A 21166-nucleotide genomic window follows, 5' to 3' on the forward strand; every position below is an offset into this window, starting at 1 on the left:
AAAGAACTGAGAAAAACAACAAATAATCTAGTCTTTTTTTACAATCGCAAAATACCCAAGCACAAAAAGTTGATGGTTGTGTTATTTAAAATAAACTGTGAGCCCTAACTGATTAACACCTTTTTATTCACTTTATTTTTTATGAATATCTTCTTCAGAAGGAATATGCAACTGTCGCGATATAATAATGATAAAATATAATAGAGGTTAATGTGCGAAGTTTACTATTAAACAGTTACCTTATATAAAAGTAATACTTTACTATCTAAACGTTTTCAAATTATCAGTCGTATCTAAAAAACGTTCGTATGTTTTACGTAAAGATTCCTTAATGATTAAATTATAATTTGTCTTAAAAATATATTGTACACGCTTAAACTTTCGCAAAAGCCACTATAGTGGCAGGCCGGCTAAGCATATCGGTAATAATAGTGCTCTACCTTTATCTTATTTACCGTCAGTAATGGTAGTTTTCTACTTTTAAGATATCAACCGTCGGTGTATATGAAATGGATAAATGGAAACAAGGGAAGGGGAGTTAAGGAATATGATATTAATTAGGGATTTAAAAGAAACTAATTACAATTATAATGTTTATGGTAAGCGGTCTTTGGCTAGTTTTTACTTGCAATGGAATGTTTAGCATATAAAATATGTTAAACATTATACTGAAAGTAAAATACCATTGTCCAGGTCTAACCACGAGGAGGTAACCGCTTCCGAAGACCCGGGATGTTCATCCTGAAGATGTCCCCATCCGAATTAAATGAAAACCAAAGAAAATGAAAACCCCGACTACGTTTTTAATGAGCCCCACTCTTAGGCCCCACCCTAAGAGTTTTATTCGGAAAATCCTTACAATTACTATCGAGAATTAAGAGAAAAGTTTTAATACCATATAAAAAATGATAAACGAGGAGTGAAACATGAATAGATTCGAAATAACATGGAACCTATGAACAAATAAAACACAAGTAAAATACATTAAAATACATTAAAAATACATGAAAAATAATTATCACACGCGTGCGATGCTAAAGGGAGAAGAATAAATAGATAAAAATCCTCCTCCTATTAAACCTGAAACAAAAAAAAAACAATGGGATAGGGAAGAATAAGAAAAGTTACCCTGAAAACGAACCTGAAAAAGAAAAAAAAAATTATTTTAGATTTGCAAAGATACAATGAATGATCATCCATGGTACCTGTAAAAACGTGAAAGTGCATTGATAATGATTTTTCTCACGAGTGCGATGCAATATTAAAGTATAATAAGCATATTAAAATACTACCGTTTACCATAACTCAGTCCACTTCTGATCCCTCTTTCGCCTCTTCTTGAAAAGAATTTTGCCTCATCTTCTTAATTCATCCTGCCAATAAAATATTAAGAAAAGGACCGTTTGGTGTGAGTGGAATTTTAGGTAAGGACATGATTCTATCCTTGGGAGTAAGATAGAATCAAGGCTCGCGTGGGCAGGGTCGCATCCCTGAAGTAGACCTTTCTTCGAAAGAAAGAATCTACCCGCTACCCATTTAAAAAAATACTGGAAACGAACCTGAAACAGAAAACAGAAAGATTAGTATAGATTTGCGAAGATCCAATGAATGCATCGAAAGCATATTCCTTTTCTAGATCAAAATCCAATACTTACAAATGCATTGGAATTAATCATATCCTGAAACAAAATAAAATGAAAATTAATTTAATATATAATATAATAATTGATTCAATATTAATACCTAAAAAAATAAAAGACATTAAAAAACATTATAAGATAATTAGTTTCTACGAATGAAATGAAGAATGAAAAGTGGGGAAACTGTGTGTAATAGGAAATTAGAAAATGATATGATATTGGAGCGGGAATTCGGGAATGGTATTGTACTCTATCATGATTTTAAATATGTTCTATCTTTTAATGAAATATCATTTATAAATCAAATTTTCTTAATACTCGATTTATTTTAAGGAAAAATTATGTTTGGTCTTTGGTGGGTGGCATGGCAAATCCAACGATGGTCACCTGTAACAAAAAGAAAACTATTTTAATTATTACCATTCTTAATAACCATTATAAATTATTGACGAGCAAAACAAAAAAATAAAACAATAAAAATATCAAATGACCAACGAGCTATTCTCAAAAATTCAACCATGCTGTTGAATTTGAAAATAACTCATTAAGTCTGTAGTTGCCCTCTTGAGCCACAATTAAGTGGGGGCCTCTTCGGCTTTTAGCCTCTTCTTTCTTCAAGCCTACTGTCGGACATTCCTACGTGCGAGCACGAAAAGAATCTTTGACCAAAAACGTCAATCGTTCCAAAAAGTATTCGCATAATTTGGCATATTACAACGATTAATGATATAGAATTAGAATCGTCCCTGATTCTATATATAAAAAAAACCTAACCGACCCTAACAACCCTGAAAAAGAAAAATGTGATTAGTAAAACATCCTGAGCTTTTTACATTGAAAATAATTATTACCTTTTGGTCGAGAGATATCTCATCGCCGAAAGGAATATTATTAACTATGTAAAGTATCGATTCTATTCTAATACCAAACCGTTATAATATGCCAAATTATGGTCGTACAATTTAGAAACGACTTCAAGACATTTTCACCCAATTATCTCAACTGCTTATAACACTAATATAAATGAAATACATTTCACATTACAATATATATATGAAATAATTCCATTTATTTTCTTTCATCATACATCTTATGCAAATAATTCCGATGTTCGTTAGGGGGTGACTCTATTTATTAATTATTACAAAATGCATTCGCGTTTCCCGTTAGCTATCCTAGCTCGTGGACAATCAACGAACTTAAAAGTTCATCGACTGTGCACATATTACACGAGCACATTTAATCGAATGTCCGAGCAGTTAATTATGCTAATCGATGACCTAATAACACTTCGCACTTTTACTATCGAGTAATATAATCGAATTGAAATAAAAATAATACTAAAAATGCAATGCATTTCTTTGCAATATTTTTATTTAATTTATTCTTTATATTAAATTATATGAAACATTTCAAAGATTAAATCGCGATAGTGCGAAGTGCTAGTTATAATACTTAAAACTAAGTATCAATTCATCAAAGGTTTTGCGGATTTGATTTCGACTCTATCTCGTTCGAGACAGAATCGAAATAGAAATGAATTTCTTAAATGGTTGCAAATCCCTTTGAATCATGATACATAATGCATATTACAGAATTGTCACAAAAAAGATTTACAAGTCAAGCAAGATAGAATAAAAAGATAGAATTTTGTGACAATTCCGTATAAAACCCGGAGGTGGGGACTCGCACTGAAAAGTGCAAGTATGCCACGTGCCATTCCGGGGTCCTACCTACTTATAATTAAAGTTTCACATTCTCTCAAAAAAATACACATGCATACCCACCCACACACTCCACGGTTCTCACACATACCACCAGGGTGCAAAAGCCTAAACTAGAGAGCATGCCCCGGGGCACCTCCGACACCCTAGTTCAAACGCGTTTTCTAAATTTATGGGAGTACGTACCAATTGCTGTAATCGTCTGTCAAGGCTAGTGATTATTGCATAAATGACTAATGCAAAAATACAAGTATAAACTAGTATATATTGCATACTAGTTATATACGAGTATATCATAGTTTCCACAAATAAATGCGGTAACTCTACTATGCAAAACGATTGTTAAAAAAAAAATTTCGTATCGTACGCGTGACTCTACAAGTTATTTTTATTCAATAACTTTAAAAAATAATAAGCGCGGTATTACGTATCGCGAAACGATGTACAATGCACATTCCTAACCGCACACACATGTGCAATGTACACCGTGCAATCACTAGCACAATGACAGACGCCAAATGGGGGGGAAAAACTTAAAACTAAACCCATACTAACCGTTTCTCACCCATACGTGTAACACCTGGGCACACGCATAAATGAGAACGCAGAAAGTATAGGGGGAGAAACGGGGATTAGTATATTAGTTGCTGAAAATCCTAATCTAAATTTGATTAATATAAAAATGTTCTCTCATATAATCTAAGCGGGCTATGACTCTACAAGTCATTTATAATGACTTTTAAAAAGATTTTAAGAATTTAAAAAAAATAATAAAAATCTCGGACGACTCTTTCGTTAAATGGCTGTTCTAATGAAAGAACTGGGCTTTGAGCCACCATATAACAGCCAGAGTCTATCCGTCGCGAATGGGTTTGTCTTCTTGCTCATTTTTTATTATATCGAAAAATAAAATCGCGATTAAATAAACTAAGTACGAAGCAATGCATGTAAGACATTTATTACATGCTTTATTGGACGAAATCGAGTAAATTAATACTCGATTTCACCACTACTAAACGCGAACGAAACACGTAATAAAAAAGAAAAGTGCATTAATTAATTGCACTGTTAATTAAATGAATTTAACCGATGAGACAAGAAGACCTATCCTGAACTAATAATATAACATACAATAAAATATACAATTTTCATGAGCAATTTCAAAAAAGGACTAATCCTTTTTTGGAATCACATGTGCTCGTCAATAATTTTTTGGAATAATTACAACCAGTAACTCGTGCCGATTGGGACCTTTCATCCTCGGCATGATTGAGCACCGGAGGGACTTTAAATTTTAACTCACGACTGCTAAATGTTATATTACATATATGTGGCATTTTAAAATAAAATGACGCATGTATGCAATATGAACAATTAGCATTAGAAGTTCTGCGGTGGCTCCAAAACACTCCTACTTCGTAGCAAATGGTCCAGCTGCATCCCTCGTCCATCAGATCCATCGGAGAATTCCTCGATGCACTTTTCCCGCACTCCCGTGACTCTAATATCGCGGTAAACGAATATAAGAAACTATAAAAGAGTTTCTTATCGCGAAACCGAAATTTTTCTTAAACGGCGAAAACACTGATCTACATACGCGATACGATTTGAATTTAATTTACGCCCGGTCACTGACTCTACTTCGCGATTAAAATGTTACTTTAATTATTCGTACAAACACTGATTCTACAATCTAATTCAAAGACTGCATTGCACGCAGTCAATGCAAAGAAAAATTTCACTCCCGATAGGCGGTCACTTCACTGATGCACTTCACTGACTCTACTTCGCGAACAGTCTGTACGACTGTTTTCAAATTAAAAAACTATAATTTTATACGACAAACTCTAATGCAATTAACTGCATTGCTCGCAGTTAATTTAATATATAAATCTCAAAAATAACGTGAACGCGAACGCGAACACGAACGCGAAACGCGACCGAATTTATTATTAACGAGCGACGTGCTTCTAATCCGTGATTTAATTATATTAAAACGATCAAACACTCCCGTTACATTGCTTCGCGCACGAATTGCAATGACGTTCTCTGAAACAGAAAATGAAAAAGAACGATTAATATCGTCGTCGTAATCAAAAACTATTGAAAATTTATCATAGAAAATGTTTCATAGAAAAATATACTTACTTCTAATCTTCATTGATGAATGCACGATAGGTCTCCTATCCTTAGGGTGACGATGACCGAATGCACTGACTCTACTTCGCGATAAAAATTTTATTTTAATTATTCGAACAAACATGACTCTATTTCACGATCAAAATTTTATTTTAATTATCGTACAAACATGACTTACTTCGCGATAAAAATTTTATTTTAATTATTCGTACAAACACTGACTCTACTTCGCGATAAAAATTGTATTTTAATTATTCGTACAAACACTGACTCTACTTTGCGATAAAAATTTTATTTTAATTATTCGAACAAACACTGATCTACTTCGCGATAAAAATTGTATTTTTTAATTACTCGCACAAACACTGACTCTAATTTTTTGCAACTGCATTGCGCGCAGTTCAAAAATCAAACACCAACACTTGCTTACCTTTCTGAAAAAAAGAAAATAAGAAAACTATTAGTATCATTGTTACCATTTAAAAATTACAAGTAATTATTAAAGAAATGTTTAATAGAAAAATGAATTTACCTTCTATCTTGATTGATGAATGCCCGATGGGTCTCCTACCCTTAAGATGACGATGCCGTAGACGGTTCCAACGAAAATCAGAAACTTACGTGTTTCTTATCGCGGCCACGACACTGATTCTAATTTTTACAACTGCATTGCACGCAGTTCAAATATCAAACACTAACACAAACACTTAGCCTTCTGTAAAAAGAAAAAGAAAAATAAAACGATTAGAATCATTGTTATCGTTTAAAAATTACAAGTAATTATTAAAGAAATATTTAATAGAAAAATTAATTTACCTTTTATCTTCAGTGATGAATGCCCGATGGGTCTCCTACCCTTAGGATGACGATGGCACACGTATAAACCGAATAAAAGAAACTTTCGGAGTTTTTTTACCCGAAAAATTTCCGATTTTTGTTTAACGATGCAAACACTCGAGTACCTCATTGCCTACGCGCTCGATTGCAATGATGTTCTGAAACAGAAAATGAAAAAGAACGATTAATATCTTCGTCGTAATCGAAAACTATTGAAAATTTATCATAGAAAATGTTTCATAGAAAAATTATACTTACTTTTAATCTTCAGTGATGAATGCCCGATGGGTCTCCTACCCTTAGGATGACGATGGGTGGATGGTAACGAAAATAAAAAACTAAAAAGGTTTTTTATCGCGAACGCGAACGCGACCGAGACGTGCTTTTCCGACCGCACTGCACGTCAAGAACGTCTGAAAGAATGCACAAGATTAGTGTTCCTATAAAATAAATCGAGTATTTTAATGTGGGATATAATATGAAGGTAGTATTAAAGGGATAGCAATGTAATAAATTGTAATATGATAATTATTAGGAAAATGAAAGAAACTAATTATCATTACAATGTTTATGGTAAGCGGTCTTTAGCTGGATTTTACTTGCAATGGAATGTTTAGCATGTAAAACATGTTAAACATTATACTGAAAGTAAAATACCATTGCCCGGGTCTAACCACGAGGAGGTAACCGCTTCCGAAGACCCAAAAATTAATTAAAAAACAATATAAGTAAATTTTATGTTTATGTATTGGCTCAGTAACGAAATTAAGTTTAAAAAATTCATCTAAAGAAACATCAAATAAAAATATATTAAAATTATTTCTATTGAAAGTACGTTAATATGTATGTAATGTTTAAACCAGTAGATATGTAGTTAAAAAATCTGAAACATAAAGAGAGTGCATTAAAATATTTAAATAATTGTTAATTAATCGATAGAAGTGTCTATTGTTGTTAAAAAGTTCGTAATATATGTTCGGAGCTTTGTCCTCTTCGAAATTCCCCTTCAGACTGGGCCTTGTCCTCTATGTAAATTACTTTTATTGAAAGTTGTTTATATGACTTTTACGAACGTCGCGCATGTGTATAAAAGAAAATCAATAAAATTAATCAATAAAATTTAACATTATAACGCTCTTATTTTAATATTCTTTTATTTTTTGTATAATTGTTTAAACTAATGTACATTTGTTGTTACGTTCTTGCGCAGTGATAACTTCGAGAGTAAAATTTTTATCGAATTAAATATAAGATCAAAATTAATTAATATTTAAAATAGAATAATAGATATGTAATATTTTAAAGTTGGATAATTGAAATATCAAATTTTAAAGAATATATTACGAATTCGTAAGCAACATTATCAATGATGTATAAAGTAATATCTTATTAACGATTATTTAGAAAGAGAGAGCATACTATCTATCCATTGCAGCTATGATTTAAAAAAGAACCCTGCAAACAAAAAATGTTATTCTAGGACTGCAAAGATGCAATGAATGAATCGAATGTAATCTCTTTTATAGATTACAATTTAAATTTCAATAATTTTGGACTACTCCCTGGTATCTGCAAATACATAAAAGTTATTAAAAACATCATAAAGTAATTAGTTTTGGTATATGAAATGAATAAAATGAAACAAAGGGAAGGAATAGGGATATGATATTAATTAGGGATTCAAAAGAAACTAATTACAATTATAATGTATATGGTAAGCGGTCTTTGGCTAGATTTTACTTGCAATGGAATGTATAACATATAAAATATGTTAAACATTATACTGAAAGTAAAATACCATTGCCCAGGTCTAACCACGAGGAGGTAACCGCTTCTGAAGACCCGGGATGTGCATCCTGAAGATGTCCCCATCCGAATTAAATTGAAACCAAAGAAAATGAAATGAAAATGATCACCCCGTGAATGATTTTAATGGGCCCCACTCTTATGCCCCACCCTAAGAGTTTTATTCGGAAAATCTTTACAATTACTATCGATAATGAAGAGAAAAATGGGAAACCAAATAAAAAAATGATAAAAGAGGAGTAAAACATGAATGGAATCGAAGTAACATGGAACCTGTGAATAAAATACATTAAATATAAATGTTACACGCGTGTAATGTGCTTAGTGGAGAAGAATAAATAGAATAAAATTATACATGTAATTATTAATTAAATTATACATTTAATTATACTAATAATTATCTTACACTATCCTTTATTATAACTAAGTCTTCGTGCTGTCCTGGTGTGGTCCTCGTGCTGTCCTGGTGTGGTCCTCGTGCTGTCCTGGTCTGGTCATCCTCCTATGTAACCTGCAACAAAAAAGCAAAGGGATCGGGAAGAAGTTGAAAAGTAGGCTTTTTAAAGTGAAACATTTTACGTTTTTTTTTTAAGTGGTATCCCACCGGTTGGACTAATCCACTGACTCTAATCTATATTACGAGGAACTTACGCTGCACGTACAGTTTGTCCACCAACACTATATTTACTGCAAGCTTGAGGAACTGAATCCCTGGGTCCGTTTTACTAATAGCGCTGGTAGACATCCCTTCTAATGCATTTTCAGTTCCTATGCTACGTGCACATCTATGCTTGCAAAATCGCGAGTTAAAAAAAGCAAAGTAAAATTAAAAAAAATAAAAAAAAAAGGATAGGGAGTTTCACTTTAAAAAGCTAAGGGTAGGACATGATTCTATCCTTGGGAGAAAGATAGAATCAAGGCTCGCGTGGGCAGGGTCGCATCCCTGAAGTAAATTTCTTCTTAACAAATGGCGCCCTTTGCGAAGAAGAAATCCACCCGCTACCCATTGAATTGTTTCCAAAAAAATAATAAAATTTTATTAAACGTTTGATATTAAATTTTATGTAACAATGATTGAAAAACAATCTAAGTAATTGGTATAGTTTATAATTATGTTACAATCCAAGAACGCAATCAAGCTGAAGAAACAGTCATCTAAAGTTATAAAAATAAATTCATATTAAATTTATTTTCTATTCAAAATACGTTAATAGAAGAGTATATAACATTTAAAATAATGTATGTATATGTTTAAGCAATTACATATAATAGCAGAGAACAATACTTTGTTCTATACACCATAAATAATTGTTAATTAATAGATAAAAATGTCTATTGTAATCTAAAAATGAAGATGTACTTTCATCTGTACCTTCCTCGTCAAAATCTTCTGTTAGACTGATACATTGTCACATAAAAAAAGTTCTTTTTATTGAATGTTGTTTACATGGCTTTCCGAAAGTTTCTTATGTATGTAACGAGAAAATTAATTGTAATAAATAGAAATTAAAATTATAACGTTCTCATTTTAATATTCTTTTAATTTTTATGTAATTGTTTAAACTAATGTACATTTTTTTAAACTTTCCTGTGCAGTGGTGACTTTGGTGGGGGAAATTTTCATCGAAAAGAATATTAAATTAATATTGTTTAATATTCAAAAATATGTTAATAAGTATGTAATGCCTATACTATTACATATATGTGTTTAAACAATCTTAATTATAATAAAAATTCATTAAAATATTAAAATAATTGTTGATTAATCGATGCAAGCGTCTATTGTTGTCTAAAATCTCGGAGTATATGTTCTGTGATCCCTTCTCCTCAAAATCCACCGTTGATCTGAGTTATTATCCTCTGTCAAAGTTCTTTTGGTGAAAGTTGTTTACAGGACCTTCCGAACGTTAAGCATGTGTATAAAAAGAATAATAAACCTATTTAATAAAATTTAAGATTAAAACGTTATGATTTTCGTTTTTTTATCTATTTTACGTAATTATTTTAATGCTTCTGCGCAGTGATGACTTCGAGGGTAAAATTCTGATGTAACAAAAAGAGAGTGCATTAGTGCATTAAAATAATTCTTAATTAATTGATGCAAGTATCTATTGTTGCTTAAATACTCGGAGTATACGATCTTTGAACCGTCCTTCTCGAAATTCGTCGTTAGAGTGAGTCATTGTTCTCTATAAAATTTGTTTTATTAAATTTTATTTATATGACTTTCCTAACGTTGCGTATGTGTGTAACGAGAATTTTATTTGTAATAAAAAGAGAATTTAAGATTAAAACGCTCTGATTTTAGCAATTTTTCATTTTTATGTAATTGCCTAAACAAATATACATTTTTTTTTTAATGTTCCTGTGCAATGCAATGAATGAATCGAATGCAATCTGTTTTATACATCGCAACTTTAATTTTAATTATTTTGGACTATTCTCTGGTATCTGTAAATGCATAAAAGTTATTAAAAACATCATAAAGTAATTAGTTTCGGTATATGAAATGAATAAAATGAAACAAAGGGAAGGAATAGGGATATGATATTAATTAAGGATTTAAAAGAAACTAATTACAATTATAATGTTTATGGTAAGCGGTCTTTAGCTGGATTTTATTTGCAATGGAATGTTTAGCATGTAAAACATGTTAAACATTATACTGAAAGTAAAATACCATTGCCCGGGTCTAACCACGAGGAGGTAACCGCTTCCGAAGACCCAAAAATTAATTAAAAAACAATATAAGTAAATTTTATGTTTATGTATTGGCTCAGTAACGAAATTAAGTTTAAAAAATTCATCTAAAGAAACATAAAATAAAAATATATTAAAATTATTTCTATTGAAAGTACGTTAATATGTATGTAATGTTTAAACTAGTAGATATGTATTTAAAAAACCTGAAATATAAAGAGAGTGCATTAAAATATTAAAATAATTGTTAATTAATCGATAGAAATGTCTATTGTTGTTAAAAAATTCGGAATAAATGTTCTGTCAACCGTCTTCCTCGAAATTCACCTTGAGACTGGCACTTTCTCTTTTATGAAAATTCTTGTATTAAATGTTGTTTATATGACTTTCCGAACGTTGCGCATGTGTATAAAAGAAAATAATCTACTTAATCAATAAAATTTAAGATTATAACGTTCTAATTGTATTATTCTTTTATTATTTATGTAATTGTTTAAACTAATGTACATTTTTGTAACGTTTGGAAATGTTCATCGAAAAGAATATCACGTAGAAATAATTTAATATTTAAAGTATACTAATAAATAAGTAATTTTTAAACCAGTACACATGTGTTTCAATGAATTGACATAAAAAAGAGTTTATTAGAATATTAAAATAATCGTTAATAATCGATAAAAGTGTCTATTGTCGCTTAAATGTTCGTAGCATATGTATGCGCATATAATATTCGAAATAAATCAAAATTATGATTATATTATAGCAGTCTTTTAATTTTTGTCCAATTGTTTAAACAAACGTCCTATAAAAATATTTTATTATAGGAGAATATTAACATTAATAAACAATAGTAAATAGCTTGGAAAAATATTAATGAATGTATTTATCGATATATATAATAAATCTATATATATTGTGAAAGGCATTTAAATGCCACCCTCGAATAAAAATGTTGACGTTTTTATAATTTTCAATAAGAATCCATATGTTCCGGTAGTAAAAATCGTTTTCCTCCCGTCGCAAAAATGAAAGATTTGTAACAAGAGCGTATGTGACGATACAAGAGGTATCAGGAGGTAACGTTACTTACCGACCGAAAAGATCTGATGGTAACTTACCATCAATACTTACCGACCGTCTTCACCGTCGGTAAGTTGCCATCGATTTTAATATTTTTCTATCAAAATTTTTCGGTTTAAAATTTTGCTATCAATGGATATAATCAGTAAATACGTTAGTTAGATGGTTAGACGTGGTTAGACGTGGTTAGGTTACGTGCTTGCGTGGTAATCAAAAGTCGTTCATATTTTTTGTTAGTTTTTTTCCTTTTTTAATAAAGGAAGCAAATAAAAAGATGACATCTGAAAATACAAAAGAACTTGATTCTGAAAGTGATTCAGAAGAAAGTAATGATATAGATGAATTATATGGTGTTCGAGATTGTACACTTTTTTTGATTGATACATCTCCTGAAATGTTCAATACAAATGAGGAAGGAATACCACATTTTGTATCTTGTATAGAGGTATTGTGTCATCCTATAATTTCACTTATGCAATTAATAACTTATTTACATACCCTTGGCAAGAATCTATGTTTAAAACAATGTTTATCTGCTCCTTCCCTCGTATAGGACTATATTTATATTTTAAAACAAAAATTAGTTTGGAACAGACAAGATTGGATGGGTTTAGTACTTTTTGGTATAGAAAAATTGGATAAGAATTCAGAAATAGAAAACATTTCAACTTTACAGGAACTTTCTGTCATCGATATAAAAAAATTAGAAGAAGTTGAGAAAATACGTGAGTAATAGTAAAGCTCTTAACACTAAATATATCAATGCTTCGTTAACAAACTATATTCACAATTTTCTATTCAATATATATATATATATACATTTTTTCATTTTAATTATTTATATTTTATGTAGGAAATTCTACGTGGAAGGATTATGAAAGTATGAGCTCCTCTACGAGTTATCCTCTTCTAGATGTATTACGCTGCGCAATTTTAAAATTTTCTTCAGTAAACATAACAATGTCTGCGCGTAGAGTTATATTATATACATGTCATGATGTTCCACCGTTGACTAATGAGCATGAAAAACACAGTATCAGAATTGAAGTAGCTAAGTATAGTAATTTGGATATACTGCTTTATGTTGTTGCTAGAGGAAAACAGTGGAATGTTGAGCTCTTTTATAAAGATCTCGAGATGTTATCTAGAAATATTAGTAAAGAAGATTACCAAAGGATTTCTTACAAAGATTTATTGCAACAAGTAAAACGACCATCTAGACATATGGCAAAGTTGCCTTGGAGACTTGGAAAAAATGTCATAATAAATGTAGATATATCTAATCTTTGTGTGTAGGTTTGACTGATATTTTTTGTTGAGATTGTTCATTTACATTTAATCATAATAACTTTCCATTTTCAATAATATTGTATTGCTGATAATGTTGCAGTAAATCACAAAATATAAAAAGCATAGTAATGAATTCTGAAACTAATGCACCTCTGGTTGTAAATACATATCTCCGAAAAAAGGAAGATTCTGATTCCCAAAAGGTTTGTTTCATGCAGATTTAGTTGCTTTTATAAAAGATACGCAATACTTTCTAAATTTTATTTTACTTCATATTTTCAGAATGAAGAAGACGAAGACGAAATTATTATGCCCTTACTTCAAGCAGATGTGAGAAAAATGAAAAAGTTAGGCGATAAAGAAATATATTTTACATTAGATGAGGTTAAAAGTTTTGAAAATATTTATGAAATGGGAATAGATTTACTTGGCGTAGAACCTTTGTTTTGTGATCCGATGTATCATCTCCATGCACCTTATTTTGTTTCCTGTAATAAAAATTGTAGCGAAGGTAATACTATTAATAATACTTTATTTAAAGAAAAACGAATAATAATAATAATATTTCTAATTTCACTTATTAGGTGAAAAATTATTATTTGCCGCTTTATTAAATAAATGTGACCAAAGGAAGCTTAAAATAACATGTAGAGTAACTATAAGAAAGAATTCTGGATCCTATTTATACAACATGATACCAATGCCCGATGAAGGAGGATTTTATTTATACAAAATGCCATATAATGGTTCGTTTTAAATCCAAGCATAACTTATTATAAGAATTAAATAATTGTTTACTTTGCTTGTTTAGAAGAAGTAAATGATTTTACCGAAGAAATGTATGAATATGCGTATGACGATCAGGATAACAAAGTTCCAATTAATCATGAAGCGGTTGAATTGTTCGAAAAAATTATTAAAAAATCTACTCAAATTTATGATCCAGAAAAATATCCAAATCCTGCCTTACAAGTTAAATTACAAAGCATAGAAACATTAGCTTTGAATCTGGATGTACGAGATCCCCCAGAGGACCTCACACGTGAGCATTATAATAGTAATTAACTATAGATAAAAGAACAAATGTTTGAAACGTCATTTTCAGTTCCTGCAGAAGATTTGCTTCAGGAAAGGATAGGAGATTTAACGAAACAAATTAATGAAATATTTATGAAAGAGAAAGAGGAATATCAACCGCCAAAGAAAAAACATAAAAACTCTGAAAATTCTGCTAACACATCATTTCCAAATATTCAAGACGAAGATGTTCTTAAACTTATAAAAGAAAATCAGGTATTTTAAATTATTATCTACATTACAATATAATAAAACAAAATACTAATTGTAAGTTTGCTTATTTTAGTTGGATAGTCGTAACGTATCAGATCTACGAAAATGGTTGCGCCATGCTAAATTATCCACAGCTGGACGTAAATCAGACCTCATAGCACGACTTACATCACATTATACATAAGAATATAGAAAAATATTTATATTACAGCATAATCAGAAAATACGGGTTTTTATCTGTATCGATAATTTAACCAAATCATTCAATTTTTTGATGTTTGTTTTAACAAACACTTTTTCACAGAAAAACTTACAATTCAGTGCAACAATGGCATTTTATTATTTGTTATATTCTTATTGATTTATTGAAAATAATGTTTTTATTTTTTAAGTTATATTTTCATAATTATTATTCTTTTACGTTATGTTCTTATAATAAAATTACATAACAAAATTACATTTGTTGTAAAACAAATGCATACCGATGCTACTAATCCGATGCATCGGATGCATAAGATCTTATCAAACGTGAATCGCTGCAAGATGCATGCTACCATCAAAGGATATAATAGGAGATACTGAAAAGCACCAATTCAACGTATATCAATATTAATACTCTAATCCATACTATTATTATGAGAAGACCTACAAGTTTATACACGTTTATACTTCTATTTTAGATAAAAGACGAACAATGTTATAAATTTGATATTTTAATATAATTTTTGTAAGATAGAAGGTAATAAAATATATAGGATATAACATTTACATTCGTTTGCTATTAAAATGAATGAAAGCTGAAAAACAAACATCGAATATAAATAACGATTTTGTATTACGAGTACAACTATTGTATTGTAAATTTGCAATGCCAAACCATACTCTATAAAATTATAAATCGTGCATAATTTGAGAATTAATCACATAAAGATGAAAAGAGGAAGATTCGAATAAAATTCTAATACATATTATATTGTAATAGGAAATTTCGAAGATATTTAAATTTTTGCGCGTACTCGTCATTGGTCCCTTCGATTATGTTTCGCTAATAATATTTGTCCAAAGATTGCCAATCAAAAAGAAGATCGCTATTGAAACGTAGAGAAGATTACTATAAAACCGATTGGCTAGGGAAAATCAAGTTGAAGGATTGATAACGCAGGCAGGCAGACGGATTGTCACACAAAGGGAGAAAGCGAGTTAATAGTGTATTGGTAGTAGAAGGAAAAAGAGAGAAAGAGAGAAAGAAAGAGTTTCGGTTCTTACTCATTTCTTATTCTACCTAGTTCGGTTCAGTACAGTCCAGCTGTTCGTCGTTTTTGATAGTCTGACGAATGAATTGTTCGGGACAGTCGCAGTTCTTGTCGTAGCAGAGGGGGTATTAGCGCTGGCGCGGCTTCATTGCTCGCTCGGGAACGATGAAAAATTAACGCTTCGCCTATGTGCATATAATATAACGATAAGCCGAATCAAGTATTCATTCCAAAGTCTTTAAAAAAAGAACTAATTTTGAACGACCTATAACGGTATTATACCGAAGGAAGGGTGGCCTTCGGTGTGACAAAAGGCTTGGAGTGCAAGAGAGAGACAGAGACGCCGTACGCAGTACAGGAGAAGAACAACAGTCGATTTTTGTTGCGAGCGACGAGATTGTAAAAAGAAAGAAGACGAAGAGAAGAGGGGAAGGTAGACGAAGTTGAAGTCGTAGAATCGAATCGGGTGGCGTGTTCAATTTCTTTCTCCGAATCCCTACGTTTTTTTTTTTTTAATCTCATTCCCGTTCCACGATAAATTTGCATAAAACGAGAGAGAGAGAGAAGAGATCAAGAATTAATTCGTTTCGACGATTTTGGAGCGACCAACCCGTTCGTGAGGGATGTCTACCCCTGCAAGAAGAAGGCTAATGAGAGATTTCAAGAGGTACTTTTATATATATGTCATTATTTTTCTGACATTTAACTACTTTGCCTTTTTTATCCTTAGAACATTTATCTTTAGTTATTGGATTATCGAAAACTAACGAATCTTCGAACGGAATAACCTGTATACGTGTGTATTTATCTATGTATGTTCTGTTCTCGCGGGAGAGGATGAATTCGAGTAATCCGAGCATACGCAACGTGCTAACGTCATTGTGAAGACCAAGTTATTATTAGGAACTTTTCCTTGTGAAGTGCACCTTGTTTAATGCTCATCTTTTGCCAAGCGAAACTTTTATGAATAAAAAAGCCTGTTTGTTTTTCCATAATGTTTTTATACAATTTTCTTTGTCTCTTACTTTTTATTGGTTTTTCTTATATTCAAGATTTTTCTTTAAAAATTTATCTTTGTATATAAGTTGAAGGTAATTTATTTAGTTTCAATCTGATTTGTTTTATTAAAATGGAATATGTCAAGATCTTTTATACCTTTTGAACATATTGGGATAATTTAATAATTAAATTTGTAACATATTTTTGAACAATCATTTTTAATGGCTATAAATAACTAAGAATGAGAGAGGCTTTAAATGGAATGGTAGCTTTTAAATTTTGGCACAATTTTTCATCGATATATCTAATACCTTTCAAGTTGTAATTTTGTAATGTACATGTACATTTGTTATTATGTAAGTTTGCTAAAATTATGTTTATTGATTTTATTGATCTAGCGCGCAAGTAGAAGTGGCATTCATTGCGAAAGAGTAATTATTCCAGTAATGATATAATATTAAGATCTAATAGAAAATACTTAAATATGTAAGATAAAAGCAAGTAAATGATATTAATAAAATATATTTTGTTTAAACAGACTACAAGAAGATCCACCTACTGGAGTATCTGGTGCACCTACGGACAATAATATTATGATATGGAATGCGGTTATATTTGGGTAAGAATATTGCATTTGATTCGCTCTCACAACATGCGATTATTAATTTAGAGATTAGCTTTGTTCAAGTATTATAAAGAAAAATTGTATAATTTTAATTTTTAAATATCCTCTTTTGTATTATTCATTTAATCTTAATATAATTATTAATGATTGGTATTACAATTTGAATTTGATTTAGGCCACATGACACTCCATTCGAAGATGGTACATTTAAACTCACAATAGAGTTCACAGAAGAATATCCAAACAAGCCGCCTACAGTAAGATTTGTCAGCAAGATGTTTCATCCTAATGTATATGCCGATGGGGGTATTTGCCTTGATATTCTACAAAATCGTTGGAGTCCTACATATGATGTTTCTGCTATTTTAACATCTATACAGGTAGATACAAATTTATTAACAGATATCTTTCAAAATTATTTGATCATATTTTTAAGTTTATACAGAAATATATTTTGCATATTATACTATTACATAGTTTGATTCGTATTAAAAAAAAAATTAATTAAATGAACAAAATTTAATTTATTAGATGATTAACAAAACTGAATGCATCTGAATAACAGTACAAATGTTTACATGTGTACATAAAAAAAAGTATCTATGTAAAAGTATCTAATGTAAAATTATATAATATACATAAATGCAGCTTTAGATTTGATTACACTAGATGGACTGCACTATATATTATATCTCTTCTTAAATATCTGAGATAGAACAGCTTCAAAAGATACTCTGCGTGACATCACATACAAAATCATTAGGGTGGAAGTATCCTAGGATTATTAAGTGGATAATAAAAAATAATTAATTATTCCTTTTCGTTATCGGACACTCTTCATAAATCATATCAATGTTTTGATTTGAGATCAAAATTGTATATATGGACTGTCAGACTTCATTTTTTTTTTCATTTTTTCTGATTTTCCAAGCAATTATTTCTTAAAATAGCGAATTGTTCGTTTTTCTCTTAACAGCGGTTGCAATTCAACAAAGTCTAGTTCATTCGATAAAGAGAATGACATGCACTAAAAATTATTACATTCTTACACTATGCATAAGATTTCCCATTCTTCGCAAACAAATAGTACTTCACTGGTGCTAAGCTACATTAACAATTTTGTTAATAAAATAATAAGCAATGCATTATAAAGGAAACGTTTGAATTGTCTTGTAAGGAATACGACTTATGTGGTTGCAGTCGCTGTTAAGTGACCCGAACCCGAATTCACCTGCCAACTCAATGGCAGCACAACTGTACAAAGAGAATCGACGCGAGTACGAGAAACGAGTGAAGGCTTGTGTGGAGCAGAGTTTTGTGGATTAGTCACAGACGTTTTCATGATGCTGTCGCAGCATTGTTCAACAACCTACAGCCATTAGATATGGAGGAGAATGTGTGCAGCCTTACCAAGGAGCTTGCGCTGAATCTTAGCATGTTTCTTCCAAAAGCTCTATTGAATTACAACAATGTGCAACATTAGATCGAATTTTTACAATGTTGAATAATAAATTATTATAAAATTGTGTAATTTATTTATTTCGATATCTGATAAATAACATGAAAAATCAGTAATATTAAATAAGATATATATATGTGTATATATATATATATTATTATATACATATATATATTCATATATATATTCATATATGTATTCGACTTTTTGTTTCTGTGCAAAAAATTAATACCTTTAAAAAGCGCAGATTTAGTTTTATTTTTTAAATTAGATTTTAGTACTGTATACAATACGCGTAAATTCATATATATATATATATATATATATACATATCTATATATATATATATATATATATACGCGCGATCGTATACAGACGTGGACGCGCGGACACACATACACATACATACACGCATACACACTTAATAATAAATGCATAATTTCACTTTTATAGTCTTATAACTTTTTTGGAACCTTTTGTTTCTTTTTATGTTTTGTCCTGTTCTTTTCATTTCAGCTTGAACATTGAATCTTTAATAATCCCATAGTACAAATAACTATAGTATGTATTTGTACAGTTGTTCATTATTTTCATTTGTAACGTTTTGCAACATTCAACGAGATTACTATTTTTCATTTATTTGTTACAGTCATTACTGGATGAACCAAATCCAAATTCACCGGCTAATTCTTTAGCAGCACAATTGTACCAAGAGAATAAACGAGAATACGAAAAGAGAGTAGCTACAGTTGTTGAACAATCTTGGTTAAATTTTCAAGAAAGTCATACGGAAGATCCTCGCTGACATTAAGTATGCCTTTTCTGTATTTTTCAATCGTACTTGTCATTAAAAGAAATGTTTATGTTACGGTCAATGTTAGAATCCGGTCATTGTAGAAGCATACAGGAGGGTGGGGTGAAATGGTCTTAGGAGGAAGAACAGTTTTAATTCTTATATATTACAAATATATAAATATGTATATATGCAGATATATAAGAGAGAGAAAGAGCTCATACCAGGTATTGATACCTTGATAAGTAGATACTACTAAGAAGATTTAAAGATACAAAACATTTACGGTGTTATGATAAAATATTTGATAAATTTCAGTGTTATAGCGATAGTAAAGAATCATTCATTTTCATACTTTTAATTCATATTTCTCAGAGAAAGACAAGAATAGTATGAATCACAATATTATCAGTTAATTATTATAATCATCAATAATACATCACTTCACGAAGATTTATTTTACAATATTTTTATAAATAATTTCGCTAAGTATTCCAAGACGTTATAGATTAATTTCTATAAAATATTAAATTTTATTTCAGATTTAAAGTCCTGGAATGACATGGAAACTGCACTGAGAAACTTATGTGATCTATATTTATAAGTATAAATACAATATGTGTATGGTTTTTGTTCATAATAATTACACTTTAGGTGCTTTAACATAAATAACAAAACAATAAAAAAAACATATGTACAAATACTCTTTTTTGTATTATCACAACGTGGCATTAATAAGAATTATATTGCAAATGTAAAATGATTTTCTCTACACATAAAATAATTTGTTTTATAGAAAAACGAAACGTATAACTTGATAATATAGAATTTATGTTATAGATCAAGGGCATTTGTACGTATATTCCTGTTTTGTGTCTTCGATATAACAATTAAAAATTGAAATTTGTTAAGTTTCCATTTACTTTATATACTATACTTTATTATTTATTTCAATGGCTTCAAGCGCAATAATAGTTTAATTTCATTTTGATAAGTATATGTTATTGTTTTAAAATATAAATTGAAGATTTTATTTCCAATGAAATTTTGTTTAAACATTGTAATTAAATATAATGCTTGAAGTCATTGAAAAACAGATACATCTTTTCACATATTTAATTTTGGTTTTATATATACTTGACTTTTGTTTTCTTTTCTTGTGGAAAATATTTGAATCCAACTTAATAAAATTAAAAATGAATATAGTATAAATTTTAAATAGAATTATAAGAAACCTAATTTCTATAATTTATCATATGCAATTTAACAACAATGTAATCAACTTTTATATAACATAATCTTGTTTTCTCCAATAAATTCTGAAATATATTACGTTACTTGTACTTGATCTTATATTTTACATAGACTTATATATTAATTAATTAAAAACAAATATATATATATATAATTAACATAAAAATAATGAGACTACAGCTCATTCTATTTATGTTTTAATATACATAGTGTTATTATTATTATTATTACATATTTTTATTTATTCATATACAAGAAGAAGATATAACGTATTTTC

General features: G+C 29.9%; 2 protein-coding genes across 3 annotated transcripts; both read left to right on the forward strand.

The window, feature by feature from the left end:
* Positions 1 to 12093: 12093 nt before the first annotated feature.
* On the forward strand, positions 12094 to 16169 carry LOC122517403 (X-ray repair cross-complementing protein 6-like). The gene is made up of 9 exons (XM_043635762.1): positions 12094 to 12371; positions 12480 to 12651; positions 12780 to 13218; positions 13317 to 13419; positions 13499 to 13727; positions 13801 to 13962; positions 14028 to 14258; positions 14322 to 14509; positions 14580 to 16169. The coding sequence occupies exons 1-9, from the start codon at positions 12201 to 12203 to the stop codon at positions 14688 to 14690; spliced, it is 1806 nt and encodes a 601-aa protein (XP_043491697.1). The 5' UTR covers positions 12094 to 12200; the 3' UTR covers positions 14691 to 16169.
* LOC122517404 (ubiquitin-conjugating enzyme E2-17 kDa) lies at positions 15663 to 20336 on the forward strand. Of its 2 annotated transcripts, XM_043635763.1 has the most exons (5): positions 15663 to 16426; positions 17297 to 17377; positions 17559 to 17763; positions 19492 to 19653; positions 20178 to 20336. In XM_043635763.1, exons 1-4 carry the CDS (start codon positions 16383 to 16385, stop codon positions 19645 to 19647), a joined length of 486 nt encoding a protein of 161 aa, XP_043491698.1. In that variant the 5' UTR covers positions 15663 to 16382; the 3' UTR covers positions 19648 to 19653; positions 20178 to 20336. The 2 variants fall into 2 exon arrangements, with proteins under 2 accessions (XP_043491698.1, XP_043491699.1); XM_043635764.1 differs by lacking the exons at positions 19492 to 19653; positions 20178 to 20336 and adding an exon at positions 18584 to 18909 and having other exon boundaries at positions 15667 to 16426.
* Positions 20337 to 21166: the final 830 nt, after the last annotated feature.

The sequence above is a fragment of the Polistes fuscatus genome, unplaced genomic scaffold (assembly GCF_010416935.1).
Source record: "Polistes fuscatus isolate 324 unplaced genomic scaffold, CU_Pfus_HIC Scaffold20, whole genome shotgun sequence".
Classification (NCBI taxonomy): domain Eukaryota; kingdom Metazoa; phylum Arthropoda; class Insecta; order Hymenoptera; family Vespidae; genus Polistes; species Polistes fuscatus.